The 23,575-nt window shown below is 30.1% G+C and overlaps 1 protein-coding gene across 8 annotated transcripts in view; it reads right to left on the bottom strand.

Annotated features, from left to right (window-relative positions):
- The window catches only part of LOC119599544 (RNA-binding protein fusilli), a 92,882-nt gene that overhangs the window by 60,571 nt on the left and 8,736 nt on the right, over nucleotides 1-23,575 (bottom strand). For 4 of the 8 annotated variants that reach the window (XM_037949332.1, XM_037949328.1, XM_037949335.1 and 1 more), the window contains exon 2: nucleotides 9,419-9,856. In XM_037949332.1, the coding sequence (XP_037805260.1) occupies nucleotides 9,419-9,547 (129 nt within the window). In that variant the 5' untranslated portion in view covers nucleotides 9,548-9,856. Of the gene's footprint in view, nucleotides 1-9,418; nucleotides 9,857-15,276; nucleotides 15,304-15,345; nucleotides 15,550-15,579; nucleotides 15,690-15,819; nucleotides 15,983-23,575 lie in introns of those variants that run through there. The other 4 variants (XM_037949329.1, XM_037949331.1, XM_037949330.1 and 1 more) reach the window with 4 other exon arrangements.

Here is a 23,575-nt window from a genome sequence, read left to right as displayed (position 1 = left end):
TAGTCTATAGTCCATTCTATAGTCTAGTCTAGTTTAGTCTATAGTCTAGTCCACTTTCTGTAGTCTGATTGTGGAGTAACAACAGATCGATAGATGTGCTGTCGCTAATTACTAAAATCCCTGATTTAAATCTGGGAAAGTAACCAGTTATTTTTTGTAAATCGTCGTACAAAAATAAGTGGTTTTTCTACCAAATAGTAAGTACTATCCTATAACATTACTTGGCAACTTACCGAATAAGCAAAGATTATACTTTGAATAAGACTTTTTTACTTGTTAACAATAAAATTTAAAATCTAAAGTTAGTTGTAATTGAATCTAAAGAATTATAACTTGTTTTATTTCTTTGAATATATAATTAACAGTTGATAAAGGAATATTTTTTTAAAAAACCATGAACGAAATATTAAATGTAATTTAAAGGCATTTAAAAACATAACAAGTTTTTTTAAATATGAGAAAATTCTTTTAAATTCTAACGACTTTTGAATTCTTAACAATTTTCATATGTATTTCTTAAGTTATTGTAATAAATGTGTAACAAATATTTCATATAAGATCAACTACATTTAATGGAGAAATAGTTAATAAGTATTTTGGTATTTGTTGTACGAATACTAACTAATAATGATTAATATCTTTATTATTATTATTTTTTAAGCTGTAACTAAACTAGTTTAAAATCAGTTTTAAACAATTTTTTCACTTAAATTGTTTTTAATTGTAGTGGCACAATTATGTATTATAAAACAATAAACTAACAACAACTGAAAACCTAATGGCAGTGATCTTTTGATTACAAACAACATTTTTTTTTTAAATTTTTTATGTTTGAAAAAACGAACAAAAAAAGTTGTAAGTTTTAAAACAATACAAAAAAAGTGAAACTTATTTTCCTGTCCAATGCAGTTATAATTATAAAATAATAATAAATAAATAAAAAAACACAAAGATGATATTTAATGTTGGAAATAAAAAAAAAAATAATATACAAAAAAAATATACAAAAAAATATACAAATATACAAAAAATATTTTGGTTAAAACCAAAAATTTAATGAACTTAAAATAACAACAAATATTTGAAAACAAACGGTATGTGAATATTAAGCAAAAGTCATTATTAACTCATTTAATGAAGCGATTTAAGATAAAAATTATTAACAAAAAAAGGTTTTAAATAGTTATAATTACATAGACAAAAATTTATTTAAATATATTTTGTATTTATAAAAAATAAATAAAATTATATAGACAGCAGAAGATTGCAATTGAAACTCAATAATTATTTGTATTTTTTTTAAAGAAATTACAAAATAAAATTGAGTGGCATTGAGAATAAAAGTCTGCATTGACAGGTGTATTAAAATAAATTGAGACTGTGAGAATTCTAAATGTATGTCATTATAATAAAATATTTTGCCAAAAAGTAACTGAAATCCATAAATATAAATTTCTTGAAATATTTAAATTAAAAACAGGTTTAATATAAATGAGATTGGCGCGTCTGCCAGACTGTATATGAAATTTACCAACAACATTTGATTAAATATTCTGTCCTATCCCACTTTACCCTCCCCTACCACCATGTTGATATAACAAATGCCTTTTCATATAAAGTGTAAGAACTAGAACCCCTGAAAACCCTTCCTTCAAGAATTGATCAATACATATAAACATTGTTAAACTTTCAAAAGTCATTTTCCAAACTAAACATCTCTTCTAAAATCTTATATATATATTTTAATGAGAGTATTTTTAATTATTTCAACTTTAGCAACAACATAAAGTATTAATTAACGAAAAATTAACCAAAAATTTTGAAAGTATCAAACGTAGATATAATTTAAAAGAAAAGACAGTTATTAATGACAAATCTTATTTAAATAGATGATCATAAAACAGTTTTTTAACAATAATCATCAAATTATATTTTCATTTCCTTTCCTTTTGAATTTAGTAATTTACTAAAATATTAGGTGGGTGCACAGCTTAAATGTGATAATGATTTCAGTCATATAGCTTTTTTAACGCAGTGGTCGTCCAACTTTTCGAGCATTGCTGAACTTATGTCATGAATAATACGACAAGTATAGCCCAAGAAGGTTTATCAGCATCTTTCATTTTGGCAATGAAACGCATTCATTAACTATAGACTAGACTATAGACTAGACTATAGACTAGACTATAGACTAGACTATAGACTAGACTATAGACTAGACTATAGACTAGACTATAGACTAGACTATAGACTAGACTATAGACTAGACTATAGACTAGACTATAGACTAGACTATAGACTAGACTATAGACTGGACTATAGACTAGACTATAGACTAGACTATAGACTAGACTATAGACTAGACTATAGACTAGACTATAGACTAGACTATAGACTATAGACTAGACTATAGACTAAACTATAGACTAGACTATAGACTAGACTATAGACTAGACTATACACTAGACTATACACTAGACTATAGACTAGACTATAGACTAGACTATAGACTAGACTATAGACTAGACTATAGACTAGACTATAGACTAGACTATAGACTAGACTATAGACTAGACTATAGACTAGACTATAGACTAGACTATTGACTAGACTATAGACTATACTATAGACTAGACTATAGACTAGACTATAGACTAGACTATAGACTAGACTATAGACTAGACTATAGACTAGACTATAGACTAGACTATAGACTAGACTATAGACTAGACTATAGACTAGACTATAGACTAGACTATAGACTAGACTATAGACTAGACTATAGACTAGACTATAGACTAGACTATAGACTAGACTATAGACTAGACTATAGACTAGACTATAGACTAGACTATAGACTAGACTATAGACTAGACTATAGATATATAGACTAGACTATAGACTAGACTATAGACTAGACTATAGACTAGACTATAGACTAGACTATAGACTAGACTATAGACTAGACTATAGACTAGACTATAGACTAGACTATAGACTAGACTATAGACTAGACTATAGACTAGACTATAGACTAGACTATAGACTAGACTATAGACTAGACTATAGACTAGACTATAGACTAGACTATAGACTAGACTATAGACTAGACTATAGACTAGACTATAGACTAGACTATAGACTAGACTATAGACTAGACTATAGACTAGACTATAGACTAGACTATAGACTAGACTATAGACTAGACTATAGACTAGACTATAGACTAGACTATAGACTAGACTATAGACTAGACTATAGACTAGACTATAGACTAGACTATAGACTAGACTATAGACTAGACTATAGACTAGACTATAGACTAGACTCTAGACTATAGACTAGACTATAGACTAGACTATAGACTAGACTATAGACTAGACTATAGACTAGACTATAGACTAGACTATAGACTAGACTATAGACTAGACTTCAGACTATAGACTAGCTAGACTAGACTATAGACTAGACTATAGACTAGACTATAGACTAGACTATAGACAGACTATAGACTAGACATGCTAGGACTAGACTATATGACTAGACTATAGACTAAGACTATAGACTAGACTCTACTAGACTAGACTATAGACTAGGACTATAGACCTAGACTATAGACTTAGACTATACGAGACTATAGCACTATAGACTAGACTATAGACTAGGACTATAGGACTAGACTATAGACTAAGGGGGACTATAGACTAGACTATCAGACTAGGACTGTAGTCTGGACTATAGGATCGTCCTATAGACTGGTCCTATTGACTACTTTTAGAAAAGTATCCGAAAACGTTGGGGCCGCCGAGGCCATGTCCGTCCAACCGTCTGTGATTAGAAAACAAACTGTATATCGGAATATTTTGACAAATGTTTTCTACTTGATACTTGTTTTGTTGGCATTGAAAATGAGTACACTCGATCCACAATTTTACATAGTCCCCATACAAGTGGACTCTCAAAATGTAGTTTAAACAGTCTTACAAGCACTGATAATGAATCAATAGTGAGTTAAGTTAATGTAACCAAAAAAGATATTGTAGAGTATGCCAAATATTGGGTCATATTTGACTCTAACATCCATATAAGTAATCTTCTTTGCTTTAAGAATATCAGTATAGCGATGAAATTCATCATAAATAAGTTTTATAAGAACGAAAGGGTCTCTACCAAGCTTTATTATGATCTACCCACAATCGGTTCTATACCACAGAAAACTTATTCAATTAATCAATAATAAATTCAGTCCATAATTAACTGATTCCCTGCAAGAGGAAATGAGCGCCTTACAAAATTTGTTATTTTATAATATGTTTAAACTCAAATTTTTACGATCCTCACGTCTAGTTATAAAGTTTAACAATTCCATTCACCCTAATATTCATACGTAACCAAAAACTAAAGAGTTTAAAGATGAAATCAAATCATGGCTTTTCAAACAAAAAGAAGTTTGAAACAAACAAATAAAAAAAAAATGGATGTTTGGAAAAAAACCAAAAAATAAAATGTAATAAATTATTATCTAAAAGTTTATGCAGATTTAATAATTAAAAAATAATCTGTAGGGGATTCACATTTCCGTGTAGGGAATATGGGGCATTCCACGGTGTTAAAACATTTATAAATAGCTTCATTAGTTTTCAGCATAATTTTGTTAAATCAAACATTTCTCACAAATGAACGAAATAAAGAGAACATTTTAGCTCCGATAATCTCTCTTGGTAGAAGTGGCTTTTTTATGAATCATTTTAAAAATCACGAATCAAGTTTCATTTTCAAATTTGAACTTCAAAATGGAATAGACCATATATTACAAAAAAAAACATACATAATAAATCGAAAGACTTATTGAAAGCAAAGTTTTATCAGTGATTTGTTTGTTAATTTGGAAATTTAGTTTTGTTCATAAATACATATTTTTAAGTCGTTGACCTTTGGGTCACATTTCACCATACTCCTCTAGATGAAGTGAAGAAAACCAGCATAGAGATAAAATAAAATAGAAAGAAAGATAATAATGGTTAATTTTGTAGTTTTTGTTTCTTTATTAAGATGCCGAGCAACATTTTTTGAATATGCGGAATTTGTGGAAAATTTTTGCAAAAATCTAATCATTATAATTTTTTTAGCATGTGTGTGGCGATTTCTTCGCAAAAATGTTTCCAAAATGTATAAATAATATAACAAAAAAATATTTCAACAAATGTATGTTTATGTATTTATTATAAAATATATATTTAAATATTATTTTATAGATTTGTGCTGATGTTAGCATTTTATTGTTATTGTTTCATCCAAAAAAAATATATCAGTTATTTATATTAAAACTACTACATATTTTGGAATTAACATAATTTTTTAACTCTTTTCATATTAATAGATACAAAGTCTATTTTTGTCAGTAGTTTAAATATGGATTTATGAATTAAAATTGTGTCATATAAATTTGCTAGTTTTATGTGTCTGACTGCCAAAAATGGCATTATCCATCATTTCTACACGTGTTGACAACATATTAAACTTCCACCATATATCATTAATCCACTCTCAAGGTCGTTTTTTGCACAAAATTAGTTTTATTGAAAAAAAAAGAAACAAACATTTCTAGAGAGAAACTTTAGCTTTGTGAATGGAACAGGAACCGGATCTAGGATCTAACACACGTCACTTTAACATAGCAATGTCCAGATTCTCTTGTCATAATATTGAGCTTTAGGTACCGGATCTTTATATGAACAATAACATAACAATATCAAAATTCTCTTGATCCTTAGTATTATGATTCTGTTTTGACATAATATTGGTATCGCTGGTATAAAATCGAACGTTTTTACTTAATACTAAGTGAAGCTTCCTACTACTGCTACTTGGGGGCAGTAAAAGTGATCGAAAAAATATGTATGTATATTCGAACTCATTAAGAGAAATATCAAGAAAAGCAAATGGCTAATAGATAATTTTATTTAACCTATTTTTGTGGTTTTTAAAACAAGTTTTATAAATTTGCAGATTTTAATACATTTGCAAAAAAATGATGAATACAAAAATTTATGGAAAATTTTTTGATAAATATTATAATTTATATGTTATTAAATTTAATGACTTATATTGAAAGCAAATCAATTCAGATTAAATAGCGGAATCTATACACTTGGTAGTTTGAATTAAAATTTCGGTAACTTAAAAATGTGTGTTTGATAAAGAAGTTCGAGAGAGTGCTTAGATAATCGAGTTAAATTTATACAGATAATAGTTGAATTTGGAAAATTTAAACCAGATTAGCAAGTAAACGGGGACAGTTATGAATTAGCTATTTAACCTAGTACCTAGCCACCCGACTATATTACAAATAAACAGTTAGAAAGATTGTCCAAATGAGTCAATACCTGGCATGTAGAAGCAAGAACCTGGCTTAAGTTTTTTTTAAGAATCTACTCTTTAGATTACTAGGGGACAGTAAAGTTAGAAAGATGGTCCGAATGAGTCAATACCTGGCATGTACAAACATAAATCTGTCTTAAGTTTTTTTAAGAATCTACTCTTTAGATTACTCGGAGAAAGTAAAGTAAAGTGACGACTGTCATATCTCTCTCATTTACAAAGAGTACATTCGTGACAAAAGACGAATTAGAACTAACCAGGTGATTAGACCTTAGTGGAAACGGCGGTAATTTTTGGACGCAATGACTCTTTAGCAAACTGCTAGGAATACTAAGCACAATCCTCTGTAAAGCAGCTAAAACCATTATGATAACAAAAGAAGGTCAAAGTCTAATAAAAAATCTGATGACATGAAGCATTCGCTGAAGTTCGTTGTGTTCTAATGCTTTTCCAAACGATTTCAAATTATAATTATGCCGAAGCTAGGAATGAATATGATATTGACATATTCTCATGGACCTATTACACCTCCAGGAATACTCTGATGGCATGAAGTATTCGCTGAAGTAACGTGTGCAACCTGTGTTCTAATTATGACTCTAGAAGTTTTTCCGCACGATCCTAAATTACAATGATACTGTAGTTAGGAAAGAATATGTTATTGGCATGTTCTTACGGACATTAATATTACTTACACCTCCAGGAATACTTGTTTCAAATTCTAAGAAACAACTTCCACAAGACTGAATTTCAGAATATTGGAGGTAAATATCAAAAATCGCTGTATGTAATATAAATTCGCCCTTCAAGCAAACCTAACCTATAGACCTACAAACTTATTTTCGGATTTCTTTAATATCATGTCCACCGGTAGGTTAGTGGTTAGTGTTCTAGTCTGGTAGATCGGTGTTGGTGGGTTCGATTCCCACCTGAGGAACTGGTTAAGGAGCGCACAACAGGCCTAATAGAGGCCTAGGTGTATTTCTTCGGATTTGGTGTATATTTGGTGTATCCTTTCAAAGTAACTAACTAACTAACTAACTAACTAACTAACTAACTAACTAACTACTAACTAACTAACTAACTAACTAACTAACTAACTAACTAACTAACTAACTAACTAACTAACTACTAACTAACTAACTAACTAACTAACTACTAACTAACTAACTAACTACTAACTACTAACTAACTAACTAACTAACTAACTAACTACTAACTAACTAACTAACTAACTAACTAACTAACTAACTAACTAACTAACTAACTAACTAACTAACTAACTAACTAACTAACTAACTAACTAACTAACTAACTAACTAACTAACTAACTAACTAACTAACTAACTAACTAACTAACTACTAACTAACTAACTAACTAACTAACTAACTAACTAACTAACTAACTAACTAACTAACTAACTAACTAACTAACTAACTAACTAACTAACTACTAACTAACTAACTAACTAACTACTAACTAACTAACTAACTAACTAACTAACTAACTAACTAACTAACTAACTAACTAACTAACTAACTAACTAACTAACTAACTAACTAACTAACTAACTAACTAACTAACTAACTAACTAACTAACTAACTAACTAACTAACTAACTAACTAACTAACTAACTAACTACTAACTAACTAACTAACTACTAACTACTAACTAACTAACTAACTAACTAACTAACTACTAACTAACTAACTAACTAACTAACTAACTAACTAACTAACTAACTAACTAACTACTAACTAACTAACTAACTAACTACTAACTAACTAACTAACTAACTAACTAACTAACTAACTAACTAACTAACTAACTACTAACTAACTAACTAACTAACTAACTAACTAACTAACTAACTAACTAACTAACTAACTAACTAACTAACTACTAACTAACTAACTAACTAACTACTAACTAACTAACTAACTACTAACTAACTAACTAACTAACTAACTAACTAACTAACTAACTACTAACTAACTAACTAACTAACTAACTAACTAACTAACTAACTAACTAACTAACTAACTAACTAACTAACTAACTAACTAACTAACTAACTAACTAACTAACTAACTAACTAACTAACTAACTAACTAACTAACTAACTAACTAACTAACTAACTAACTAACTAACTAACTAACTAACTAACTAACTAACTAACTAACTAACTAACTAGGAAGATAAGAAAATCTTTTAAACTTATCTTTTCAGTCTATCACGAAATCCGAACTGATGATTTAGTTCACCTATAGTCCTAGATGTTTTTCAAACATTTGACAGTATGTGGCAGTCCAATTATAGGAAACGGCAAAAGATACTTGTATGGATCTTAAACAGAAGGTCCATATCGGTATTACAGTTTATAACAATTTACAAATAACAGTTTATGCCATTAAAAGTATGAATAGGTTAAGCCCAGTCTCTTCAAAACTGTTTTTATTAATCCTATAATTTAGACAATCATACATACTACTGTTATAAAAGATCAGTAGCATTTCTTTTTATTTTAATTTGGTAGCAAAATGTTTATAATATCTACATAGTTTTAAAAAGGGAATTTCGAATTTAAATTAAAAAAAAATGTGAAATTTGCATTAATTTATTTCTTTTTCAAACAAAAAAATTAAAAAGTTTTTATGCAAAACATTTAAACTCATAAATATGTATAACAAAACGCTAAATGGAAAAATTGTCAAACAAAAATTAAAATAAAAAAAAATTAAATGCATTTTGAATAAAGTCATGCAAATGAAAGAGGTCTGTTTTTATAATCAAACTTTGGAAATAATAAAACGAATGGAAAAACAAAAGAAAAATTAATATGTGAAAGGAACAACCTAGTAACTAATGCTAAAATATTTATAATTTGGTTGGTGTAAATAAGTAATTAAAATTATAAAGAATAAAAAAAATGGCGTTAATTATAAAAGAAGGCGGTGCTAAGAAAACTAAACAAACAGTTTATATTAAAATATAAAACTATTATAAAGTTTATATAGAAATAACGGCAACTTACCTGTCCAGTTGCTGCCTCTAATATCACATAGACCAGCAATATGATTTCTTTTTCATCTGAACCCAAACCGGGTCCATTTTGTCCACACGTTGCCACATAAAATGACACCACATGTTCGGGAACCTGCATTTTGTTGTTTTTTTATATTGAATTTCTTTTGTGGCAAAAACTTAATTTTGTTTTTAATTATCCAAATCAAACAGCTAACTAAATCCTAAATTATATTTATCAAGTTGTAAATTTACAATTTGTCAGTATGTGGTAGAAAATTTTCTGGTCAGGCATATATTTTACAATTTTATATTTGTTGATCCATTTAAAGAGTTGTTATTTATTTTATTCAGTTTTCTTGATATTTTGTGGTTTTAAAATTTTCTTTTATTTTGTACTAAGCTGTACCAATTGAAAATTTGGTACGTGTAGTAATATTGGCATTATCTGAAAGAAAAATAAAGGAAAAAAGTCATTGATTAATGTATGAATAATTATGTATAAGTTTTACAAAATAAATAAGAAAGTATAGTCCATCAAAAACGACTATATTAAACCCTATATCCATATGAACTAAAATTCTTAAGAAGGTCTTGTAACGCAGTTATGTACTAATCAAAAATTTTTAGTCCTCACATTAGTAATGCTACTGAATCAGTGATACTTTTATAAAACAATAAACTGTGTCGAATTGTATAAAAATTCAAATCAAAACTTTTAAGAATTTCTCGTTCCAACTTCCCTACATTGTTTCTTTAACTAATTTTAGTACTTTTCCTTCAACTTTAACTTAATTACTTAATATTACCCATATTAAGTATTTCTAAGATTTTTTTTAAACACCGGTAAATATTTAAATTTATAAAAAAAACTCTAATTAAAAAATTACAAAAAAAATATCCACTGGAAAAATATACATATACAATTTCAATGACGTTCAACGATCAAGGGTTAAGCTCAATAGCGCATAGGTTAATCGGGCAAGTCAAACAACCGAATGCGGTGGACTCTATCTGTATGAAAATGATGAAATTATTTATTTATTGTAACTCTACCAACAAATAGTACTTAATTTAGTCGACATTTTTAAATAAATGTATATTTTACTAAAATTATTTATAGTATTTGTATTGTTGTCGTTAGTGTCGATTACTTGTTTAATTATAACGTCAATACTTTAAATTAAAGTAAAATGAAGTAGTAAAAAACAACAACAACCACCAAACCCAGTAGTTTTAGAGAAAAAAGTATCTCGAGCATGGAAAACTATAATTTGAAAAAAGTACTAAGTACCACCAAGAAGTGTACTTTTTACGGTTTTTTGTCTGTTCGTTAAGACTTTTAAATAGTTTTGCTGGATCTATGGACTACTCTTTGGGCTAGTATATTAAATAGTCTATATTCTAATCTTTCGACCAGTCAATTTAGCAGTGTATGGACTAATCTATTGCCATGTCTGTGGACTAATCTATGGAATACTCTTTTGTAGACTATTGGCTAGTCTATCGACTACTCTATTGACTGATCCATCAACTACACTATGGACTAATCAATAGATTGGTACATTAGCTAGTCCTTGGACTTGGCTATTGACTTTTCTATTATTAGTCATCGACTACTTCATTAACTGATCTATTAACTAGTCTATAAACTATAGTATCAACTAGTCTATGGATTATTCTATTAACTAGTCTATGGAACTAGTATATGGAGTGGTATATTGACTATTGACTAGTCTATGGACTGGTCTATGAACTAGTCTATTACTAGTATATTGATTAGTCTATCAACTGGTATATCGACTAGTTTGTGGGTTAGTCTTTTAACTAGTATATTACTAGTCTATTGACTAGTCTATGGATAAGTCTATTAACTGGTATATCGAATAGTCTATGGAATAGTCTATAACTAGTCTATTAACTGGTTTATTGATTAGTCTAAGGACTGCTCTATTAATTAGTCTAAGGACTACTCTATTGACTAGTCTATGAACTAATCTTTTGACTTATCTATGGACTGGTCTAATAACTAGTCTATTGAGTATCTATGGATTAGTGTATGAACTAGTCTATAGACTGGTCTGTTGACTAGTCTATGGATTGGTCTATTGACTATTCTATGGACTGGTCTATTGTCTAATCTATAGAATGGTCTATTGACTTGTCTATGGACTAGTTCTTTGACCAGTCTATAGATTAGTCTATTGAGTCTTTTAACTGGTCTATTGATTAATCTATCGGCTAGTCTATGGTATAATCTATTGAAATGTCTATGAACTACTCTATGAACTAGTATATGGACTGGTGTATTGACTAGTCTATGGACTGGTGTATTGAATAGTTTATGTACTGGTCTATTGACCATTTTGACTGGTCTATTGACCATTGTATGGAGTGGTCTATTGACTAGTCTATGGAGTGGTCTATTGACTTGTCTATGGACTAGTCATAGATTAGTCTATTGACTATTGTATAGACTACTCTATTAACTGGTCTATTGATATGGGCTAGTCTATGGACTAATCTATTGACATGTCTATGATATATTCTATAAACTAGTCTATGGACTGGTCTAATGACTATTTTATGGAACTAGTCTATAAACTAGTATATTGACTAGTCAATGGACTGATCTATTGACTAGTCTATGGATTAGTCTATTGACTAGTATGGACAAGTCTTAGAACTATCTTATTGACTAATCTAGTCTATGGACTAATCTATTGACATGTCTAAGAATTAGTGTATAAACTAGTCTATGGACTGGTCTATTGACTTGTCTATGGACTGGTCTATTGACTAGCCTATGGAATGGTCTATTGACTAGCCTATGGAATGGTCTATTGACTTGTCTATGGACTGGCCTATTGACTAGTCTATGTTCTATTCTATTGACTAGTCTATGGACTGGTCTATTGACTATTCTATGGACTGGTCTATTGACTAGTCTAAGAAATGGTCTATTTACTTTTCTATGGACTGATCTATTGACTAGTATATGGTCTAGTTTATTGAATAGTCTTTCGTCTAGTCTATAGAATGGTCTATTGAATTGTCTATAGACTGGTCTATTGACTAGTCTATGATCTAGTTTATTGACTAGTCTATGCCTATGGAATGGTCTATTGACTTGTCTATGGAGTGGCCTATTGACTAGTCCATGGTCTAGTCTATTGACTACTCTATGGACTGGTCTATTGACTAGTCTATGGACTGGTCTATTGACTAGTCTATGAAATGGTCTATAGAATGGTCTATTGAATAGTCTATGGTCAAGTTTATTGACTAGTCTATGGAATCGTCTATTATCTGGTCTATGGAGTAGTTTATTTACTAGTATATTGACTAGTCTATGGATTATACTATTGATCAGTTTGTTGACTAGTCAATAGACTATAGACTAGTTTAGTAAATACTATTCACAAAACATCAATGCTAGACGAAAACACTGCAACAGTCTCCCCAAATTACAGGGCTGACTTTAAAAAACACGGCAACAGGTACATTAAAACTCTTATACAAAAGACACTTAAATAATTAAAGAAATAAAGCCACAGACACCAAGAAAAAATACCTGATTAATGTTTATTTCAAAAAAATACATAAAACGAAAAGAAGTGAAAAAAAAAATAATGACATTTTTTCAAAAGTTTATAGCGGTAACGGAATGAATACTATATAAACGTTAAAAATAAGAAAGAAAGAAATGCTTTTTACAATTTTCCACTTCCACTTTATTTAGACCGAAATCTTTCATGCTTTTTGACTTTATGATTTCTATATTTTGTTCGTTTTTTTGGAGGGGATTTTTGGCGTGTTTAAGAAAATACAAAAAACAAACATTTCATTTTATTTCAGTTAATGATATAAAACACTAAAAAACAAAAACAATTTCATTTTAACAATTAAATTACGAGTACTTGTGATGGTAGCTAGGTATGTTAAAATTTTAGTTACAATTTTTATTATTTTCATTATTTTGTAATAATTTTAACATTAAAAAAAACACATGTTTGTTTGTGTTTGAATTACGAAAATTTTTAAATTAAAGAAAAGAAAACCGCCACTGCTACTACTGTCGTTTCAGTTAGTTAGTCCGGATGTTACCGTTCAATGGTCAGAGGGTAAAAGTTAAGAAAACCATTAAAATAACAAAAAATTAAAAGAAAATCTTTATATGTGGATTACTTATTTATAAATATTTCAGGTAAATTTTAATTTTATGAAAATATTTTTTTAAAGTGAATAAATGAATAAATGAATACTAAAAAAAAATAAAAGTGCATTTGTTGGTTTTAACATTTTTGATCTTTTATAAACCCAAAGACCCTCATTAAACCTCTTTTTTTACATTGACATAATAATGAAGGTTTTGCTACGATGTCTCATGTATTTTGGTTTTAACTTTAAACTAAATTTTGTGTGTTTAAATGTTAACAAAAGTTCTTATGTTAAGAAAATTTTATATATTTCCGGCAACATGGACATTATGTTAGTTGAGAACTTCCTTATTTTTCGAATTTATGTTAATTTTAAGGAAATCTTCTTATTTTCCATATGAATCGATGGTATGAAGTTGTGTTACCATATCTACAAAAGTTCATGAGACATCGAAAACAGTTTTTAAACCCCCTTCCTGAATTAGAATTTTTTTATAAAAAAATCACCAAATATGGGATGAAAATGTGAAAATTTCGGAATTATCCTAAAATTTTGTAATTAGACTGAATCAGAATCTTAACACAGATGGTCCTACGAGTTAACTGTGAAGAAAAAGTTTAACCTCTGTAATAGAACTTTTTTATATAAAAATTTCACTTACATCCCAAAGATGAGATTGAAAATGTCGAAATTTCGTAAATAGACAAAAATCCCCAAAAAAATCTTAAAATTTTAATCTTAATACAAATGGTCCTACGAGTTAATTTTTAGGAAAAGGTTTGACCTCTGTATTATCTTCTATATGAATCGAATCTGTAAAGTTTTGTTACGATATCAACAAAAGTTCACGAGATATCGAAATCTGTTTCTAAACTACTGTGACCGCTTTCGAATTAGACCTCTTTTGTATAAAAATGTTCGCTTAAGGTATTTGCTCTAAGATTCTAAAGATAAGATTGAAAATTTGGAAATTTCGGAAGCCTTATTAAGTGGACATATAAAAAATGTTATAACAGCGCAAATTCGGCTTCTCTTATACAATTTTATAGTCAGAAGGTCCTACCAGTTAAGTAAGTAAAAGTTTAACATCTGCCTTATCGACGGTGTGTAGTTTTGATGCGATATCTCCAAAAGTTCGCGAGATGCCGAAAACTATTTCTAAACCTCTAAGAGACCTTCCCAATTAGTCTTTTTATATAAAAATATTCACTTAAGGTATTTGTTTTAAGATCCCAAAGATAGAATTAAAAGGTCGGAAATTTCAGAAGCCTTGTTGGGTCAAAATCTTAAAATTTGGCATTTACATTGAATCTAATTGAATCTAAGGTTTGAAAAAACGTTATAATAACGCAAATTAGTTTTCTTTTATAACATTTGTAATACCTATAGTCAGAAAGTCCTGCCAGTTGACTTTGCAGTAAAGGTTTAACTTCTATCTCATCTTTCGTTTGAATCGACGTTGTGAAGTTTTATTACAATATCTTCAAAGTGTTGCGAGATGCAGAAAGTTTTTTCTAAACCGCTTTGAGCGCTTCCAAATTATAGAGATTTTTACTTAAGGTATTTGTTCTTAAACCTCCAAGATAGGATTGAAAATTGGTAAATTTTTAATATAGTCAGAAGGTCCTACGGGTTGACGTTGAAATATGGGTTTAATCTTTGTCATATTTTGTTAATATATAAAAATCGTGTAGACATACTTTTTACCTTAATTGTTTAGATATATTTTCTAATCCCTAAGATATCGTCTCTCCTAAAATTCGACGAAAAATTTACCTCAGTTATTCATTAATACGGCGAAATAGAGCGAAAATTTGGCACCAAACTCACTTTAAATATTTGAACTTTTTTCTCTTAAAAGACACCGTTCAAAAATTTTCCACGACACTGTAAATCATATAACAAGTCTGCTAGGTCTATAAAAATCACATTAAAACACTTGTTGCAATTTGTTTATAGGAATATTTTTTATCTTTGCAACAACTAAGTTTTTACACCTAATTGTCTCACCAATAAAAACAATGGACTTAAAAACAACAGCCTCGTTTTCTAGAGAATAAATTGACTGGATAATTTGAAGACCAGCGAATTCATAATGAATTAATTGTAATTATTTCATTAACTTTTTGTTTTCAATAACTAAGATAAATTTAAAAATAATTAAAATACTTTGTCCTAAGTTCACTGTAAATAAATATTTATTTTTAATACAAAAAAAAAAACAATAAATCTTAGAAAAAATAATACTACACTCCGGGAATTAATTGAGTAAATTCTGTGATAATCAGGGAAAACTTTTTTCTCTGAGAAAAATTAATAACAAAATAAATTTGTTATTTTTTTTTTAATTTACTATAATTTTTTTCACTTTAAGTATTTAAGTTTAAAGAAAAATCTTGTCAAAATAAAACAGATAATCTGACAGTTAGAATGGAAGAGTTGTTTATAACGGAGAGTTATATATGATTAAAGTGGACAGACGAAACAGTGTTGATATTTTTGGTATATATACATAGTTTTAAAAGCAGTGAGGGGCGTATATATTAATAATTTTTTACTAATATTTTATTTATGAGTGTATGATAAAGATTTAATTTTAGTTGAAATGGCAATTTATGCTATAATTTACTTCATTATTATTATGATTTGCTAGTGAAGGGAATAAATAAATTTAATATCTATAAGTAGTAATAATTGTTGTTGTTTATGAAATTATAGATTTAATAAGACTAAATATGAAATGATAACTTAATACTTATTACATCAAAATAAATTTTATATATAGAATCCAATTAAAATTGTATAATAAAATGGAAAATCTGTGGAAAAAAACAAGTCAAAAATTATATGAAAACCTACACTAGTGATTCTGTTAAAGCCTAGTTTAGGAGCTTAGGTCCTATACAGACTAATGGTATTATAAAATGTAGAGAAGAGTATCACATCAGTTATAAACCCAACTCTTCGAATTTCAAACGATTTGTTTCATTCCAAAGAACTGCAGTACATTATTTTAAATTTTCAATTTTTTTATAAAAAATATCTGTTATACACCATTTATCTGACATTAACAAAGGTGAAATACTCTGTAAACCCTAATTAAAATAATTCCTATTAATCACTAAATCTAAAAACTGTAAAATTTTAAAACAAGTTTTTTTTAAAACAATTTGATACTATTACACACATTTTGAAATAAAAATCCAAGGACAAGTGGAACCATAGGCAAAATATTTACTATATTCTAATGTTTACAGCAGGTAGTTTAACTGTTTTATGATCTAATATATAAACTAACAAACATATTTAGTTTTAATATACCATTTCTTAGTAATACACAATAATATGTATATGTTCAGTTGTCAAAATTTTAAAACAATTAAATATGAATTAGTAAAACTATAAAATATTAATGAACTGGTTTCATTTAAGCGAAACCATAGAATTTGGATTTTAGAGAAACACTAATGAATACAGTTTTGGTCATAATAATAATGTGAAATGTTAGAAAACACTAAGTTTTGTCACCATTTGTTTCCAAGCACTTACTTGGGAACTTAGGTTAGGTTGATAGGAATATGTACATATACTACATCAAATCCGAAGAAACACACATAGGCCACTATCGGGCCTGTTGTGCGCTCCTTTTCATGAAAAAATTTCAGAAACTCAGTTTCCTGGACGTAATTCCTAAGAATCTTCCAATCAGTCAGGAATGTTATTTCCGGAATAACATCACTTCCAAGATACTTGGATCTAACTTCGACAAATGCTTGACAGTGGCAAAGAAACTGCTCCAGAGTTTCACAGTCCTCTCCACATGCTCTACATTCGTCTGAATCCGCACGACCAATTTTGCATAGATGTGCTCTTAATCCTGTGTGTCCACTCAGAATACGTACCATCATACTAACTTCAGACTTGCTCATTTTGAGGAGATTTTTCGTCTTGCTCTCATCAGGGTCACCCCATAGGATCTTCATGGTACTACCCACTGTTTCGTTATTCCAAGAGGCCTTATGGGATTCTCTCACCCATAGTTTTAGTTCAGCTTTTGTTGCGTCGAATGGTTTTGCGTTTGTCAGGTTAACTGCCTCGAGCTCCCTTCCTTTTAAAGCTATTACATTCGCCCTTTCGTTGCCGACTACTGCCGAGTGGGTTGGTACCCATATGATGTAAACCTTACCTCTGGGAGAGTATTCAGTTAAGGCTTTATTACAATCCAATACGGTCTTAGATCTAATTCTATCACCTGATATCGCCGTAATTGCCTTCTGGCTGCCGGTAAATATATTAAGAGCTGTGGGCGCCATATTTATTCTAGCCCAATTTACACATTCCGTTATTGCTCGGACTTCTGCCTGGAAGCTTGTGTTATGATTAGGTATACGGTGGTATATTTATGTTTCTGGATCTTCAATATAGAACCCCAGGCCCACTTTATCCCCCAATTTAGAGCCATCCGTGTAACAACGGATTCCTACTGGTATTCGCTCTAGTTTTCCGCTTGACTAAGACATTATATCTGGGATCAGCGTTTCAAAGTTTCCGACATATTCTGTGTCTGGTATGCGATCAGGCACGTCCGATGATTGTGTATAACCTTCCAATGTGTTCAGTATACATTGATGACGTGTCCTATAACCGATTTTGGCCAGTTCGCCTATATCCAAGCGTCATGTACGCTGAATTCGCTGTAGTAGTTTGATATTGCACTTTGTGTCTAAAGCAGTCGGTCAGATTATTGAAACATAAGCTAGAATTGGTCTATTTACACTTTTATAAAGCCAATTTGTCATAGTAGGACTAAGACCCCATTTCATGCCTATATTTCTCCTACATATCGCCCAGCACCGATGTGCCTTGTTGATCCTATCCTCTATGTGGTGTCTCCATTTTAATTTCCGGTCGAGGATTACACCTAAGTACATACTTAACATTGTCACAGGATTCAAAGTTGAGTATACGTAGAAATTTTTGTTTTTCTTGTGAAAAGACAGATTTCAGTTTTTGCCGGGTTAATATTGAGGCCTCTCGGTTGAGCCCAGCTCAAGGCCGTATTCAGAGCCTCCTTAGCTCTTCTACACAAGTAATATAGATCCTTTCCCTTTAAAAGTATTACCTTCTCCTTTCTCTTCTCTTGGGAACTTACTTTCAGACGAAAATTTAGGCCGTCTTTATCTGCTCTAGATAATACTTGAGGGGCAATGGACCGATACGAAAAAAGTGTCTCAGAATGATTTGTATAACTATATACAAAAAATATTCGTGTAGAATTCTATTCCGATATCATGAAGTCAACTTTGACCAATAATGGGTCTATTCAGAGAAATTTCGCTGAATATTTTCTGTATGTGTTTAATGTGTTCGTGTTAAAGTTTGTTCCGAATTATGTTCGTTTAAATGATTGTCGGAAGTTGACCTTATGTCAGAACTATGTTCAATTATGGTTTTAATCCATAATTGAACATTGGCAATATGATTGCAATTAATATAATATTTATATGTGCAAAATTCTGGTAAAAAATCCTTTTTCCAGGAGTATATTGTGTGGGAGCTATCTATATGGAATTTTGAACCGACTATGTATGTTCATCCCTAGACGGAAATACTTGTGACAAAATTTGTTGAAATAGTTGCTAAATATTCTGAAAAAAAAATAATCAAGTTCTTCGTTACATAGGTTGTTTCGGAATTTTGGTCATATTTCCGATATTTATGCACCGATTTGATCATTTTTCTCGAAAGCATGTCTGATAGAATTATTGAAGATTCCGACCTCGAATACATATACATATTTGGAATCATCTAAAAACTAATTTCATCATACATACGGACAACACTCTAGCCACTCGACCTCTGGGGCATGTTACCTTGATGAATTTCCCACAACTTGATAAGATTACAATCCGGGGAAAAAGAGGTGTAGCAGTACCTCTAGTCTACCGGGACTATAAACTAGTGGTGTTAAATGTATCCTCGGTCCTTCCTTGGATTGATTTGACTTGGGTTGAACCAGAGAGCCAAATAATCTAGAACCACAAGAACCGGGGGCATACAGAGCATAATTTCGGACTTTGCCTATGTTCGGGTCGCATGTGGTGCCTGTATTGGTTAAAAGACTGATACATGGTGAAATCTCTATTTCGGGATAAGTTCGATACTGCTGCCGAAAAAGACAGAAGAGTTACTGTGGAGCTAAGCGTTGGGAAGCGAGCTTTTCCACCCGTATACCTATAGTGAATGTGTCGGATGTTTTTCTCAATGATATGTCAGATAAATGAGAATGTTCTGGTTTGAATGATGATTGATGAAACGTATCTTATGCAACTGATACCATTAAATTTTCCTTCCTTGTCAGGGTTTACTCTGTTCTCTCGGATTATTTGATGGATTTGTATTTCGATATACTGATTACTCCTCTAAGTGCTGTTGCCGAATCAACAGAGATCACATCACCTGTGTGGTTGTAAACGGAAGTGATGTTTTTACATCTCTGAAGTTAAGCAACGGGCCAGCAATGGTCAGAGCTTAGATAGCTCAAGTACTTGAGCAAAGTGGTTATACATAAACCGACGGAACCATGTACAAAAATTACCACCTCCGTAATCTTTGCAAAGCAAAAAGAGGCGTAAAAGTACCACCGTAAAATAGGGCCGAAAAGCCAGGTATTCAGGCACTTCGTAGGGTCGGAAAATTATATTGTAGAAATTACAGAGCGCAATGACAAACTCATACATAAATCTATAATCTGAAGGCTACAATAAAAAATATGAAATATTTCGTTCTATCCCTCTTATTATTACCACCACTGTACATATACATGCAGTCAAATTTACTTCATTTCAAATTTGGAATTGAAAATCAAGTTGTTGTATAATTAATAGTATTCATCTATCTTTCTTCTATTTAAATGTGTCAATAGGAGTATTTCCGGTATCTAAAATTTTATTAACAACACAATTAATATTGTTTATAAATAAATAAAAATTAGTTTTTATTCATAACCACAAATCCAAATAAATTATTAGTATTCTTTCTCTTAAATAATGCATTAATTAGAGTATTCACTTTTAATATTTCAATCAAGAAGGATTACAAAACTTTTTAATATTGGCAACACTGTTTACAATTAAATGTTGTTATTTTATTAACACATGCGTATGTTGTTGCATGCAACAGTTGTGTATTGAATTAACTTGTTTTGATAATTTCCATACGATTATTTTTTTATTTAGTATTCATGTTGTTGTTGTTGTTAGTGTTTTCATTATTATTTTATACCGTAAACTTAACTTAAATCAATTGCAATTTTATTTATTTACAAACAATAAGAGTAACAAATAATAAAAAATAATAACATATAATATATAATTTGTTGTTGTATTTGTATTTAATATTATTAACATTTTATATGGAATGTTGTTGTTGCTATTGTGGTAGTCTTTTTGTTTCTTCTTTCTTAAAAAATTGGCCACAACAAAAAAACATACAAACACACACTAATGTTTATACAAATGTGTTCACAAGTTTGGCAGCAAACAGCAGTTTAACAAGTTTTTAACGTTTTTTCTCTTTTTTGTATTTTAGCAACAATAAAAGCTAAAAGAAGAAGAAGAAGAAACAAAACAAGTAAATAATAATAAAACAGCAACAACAACACGATTAAACGTAGAAGAAGACGAACAAGAAGTCAGTATTTATAAGAAAACAAAAAAATGTAATAATAATTATGAAAAAAACAACAACAATCGTAATGATGATCATCACTGTTGCCAGACTGACTTTGCGGTGAAGGTTTATAAATTGGAAATTGACCTATTGACTAGAAAGAAAGTCTTAATTAAGTAAAAGTTTGCTAAAAATTAACAATATTCTGTTGAAATTAATCACATAATTTATTTAATTTTCGATTCTTTTTAATCTTTTTTCAATGCGGCTAAAAGTTGTAGCCGAACCATGGATTTGATGTGAAAAAGAGAGTTTGCGATTTGTCCCATCTTCTTTCACCACAAGTCTGCAACGACTAACATTCATCTTTTAATTCGAGTTTTTTCTACTACTTCCCGAAACTTTCTAATTTTCTAAGATTTCTAATCTGTTCTACGATGTCAAAAAGGAAGTGAGTGAAACAGGCTGTTAAAGTTTTATAAATTACTCACAGATAACAAATTTCAAAAATCTGGCCTCGTTACGATCTTCTGATGAGAAGGTACTTTAAGTATGCCAAATTTCAGTTTTCTATGTCATCAAATAGCTTCAGACTAAGAACTTGTATATTAAGATTTGTTGTTTTTTTATATAGCATGAAAGAACTAACGGATACAGTCGAACTGTGTAGCTCTTTAAAGTCTGGATGGAAACCTAAAATAGTTTATTCCTACCTCGTCTTGCACATGAACTTCGCAAACTTTTGACTGTCACTTAAAGTGTACTAGGGAATTCATGGAAGTAGATTGTTCTTCTTATAAAAAACTTAGACTTTTATAGACCTGGAGTATTTTACGCTCAGAACTCTTATTGGTCATGGACAAGGCCTTTTGTTTCTTGACTAATAAAAACGGAGGAAATTTATGATGAGGTCCATTTTAAGAAGCATTTGGTAAGGGACAGTACTTAAGATTAAATAACAATAATTATCTACTGTCAACGCAAAGACATATATAACTCTCATGGATATCGGTGATTAGACTTTCTACTGTGAATTCATCTGAAGTCACAGCTCTAAGGCTGTTAGACTCAATCTTTAAAAGCCTCTACCTCTACGACTGATGCCGCCGCCATCTAAGGTCCTGTCGAACATTTTATTACTATTACTTCTATGACAGCTTTTCATACATATATTTTGTTCCAAAACTGAAGAAATCGAAAAGTTTCATTTACAATATTAGAGATATTGCGATTCCAACGAAAGTACCTTTCATATTGAACATGGTTCACTCCAACCATAAATAGATGTAGTAGACGTGAGGTCTTGAGGAAGTCATTAAACCGACTTGGTTCATTTACCTCGTAGTGGTGATTAAGCGAAAAACGAGCATATTAAGTCTAGAGAGTTTAATCTTGAAACGATCTGATCTATGACCAAATCAATACGTGAGTGACAGATATTACCACCATCCGCAAATAATATATTGGATTAGAAGTGATTGGTAATAAATCGTTCAAGAAAATATCCAAAAGGATTGGAGAGAGGAAGCAAAGCTCTGGAATAACGGAGTTCCAAAGAAAGTCATTGCAACTAATACCATCTGAAAAGAAATTTAAAACTAAAATACAGTCGTAACTGCAAACGATATCGTATTATGTTATGGATAGGTACGTCAAATACTCTGAGAATCCGCAGAAATTAAGAAAAATCAAGTTCATTCCTTATATTTATCGTTATCGTTCAAGAAAATATCCAAAAGGATTGGGGAGAGAGAGCATTGCTCTGGAACACCGGAGTTCCAAAGAAAGTTATCGCAACTAATTCCATCTATAACTACTGTTATCGTATTTTAAAACGAAAATCCAATCCCAACTGAAAACGAGATAAGAGAGAACAAAGCTTTGAGAATCACCAGAATTTAGGACAAATCAAATTCATTCCTTATGTTTATTTCGGCGAGGAATTTTAAAACAAGAATTCAGTCCTGACTGCAAACGAGATAAGTTTTTAAAACGGTGTATCGTACCAACAACGATCGAACATTGCTTTCCTCATTGCGGTATATTGATCCGACAGAAAATTGTCAATATAAGGATTGTCTATTATTAAACAGTTTGTTTGATCTCAGAATGTTTTCTGTAACTTCTGAGAACACTATTCCAATTTAGTAACTATCTTGTTTTTAGCAGACAAACGGATCGGATCGAAAACCCGATCTAAATCTCTGTTTTATAACAGGTTTTGTTTTTTGCGATTTCTTTTCAACATTTTAATGATTTTCCAGAGAATTCCGTCCTAACTACAAACTAAATAAATTTTGAAAACGGTGTATCGTACCAACAACGATCGAACATA

Source organism: Lucilia sericata, unplaced genomic scaffold (genome assembly GCF_015586225.1).
Source record: "Lucilia sericata isolate MDLA Ls3-8-SP2 unplaced genomic scaffold, ASM1558622v1 Contig000080F_arrow, whole genome shotgun sequence".
Classification (NCBI taxonomy): domain Eukaryota; kingdom Metazoa; phylum Arthropoda; class Insecta; order Diptera; family Calliphoridae; genus Lucilia; species Lucilia sericata.
This window is presented reverse-complemented; position numbering and strand designations above follow the sequence as displayed.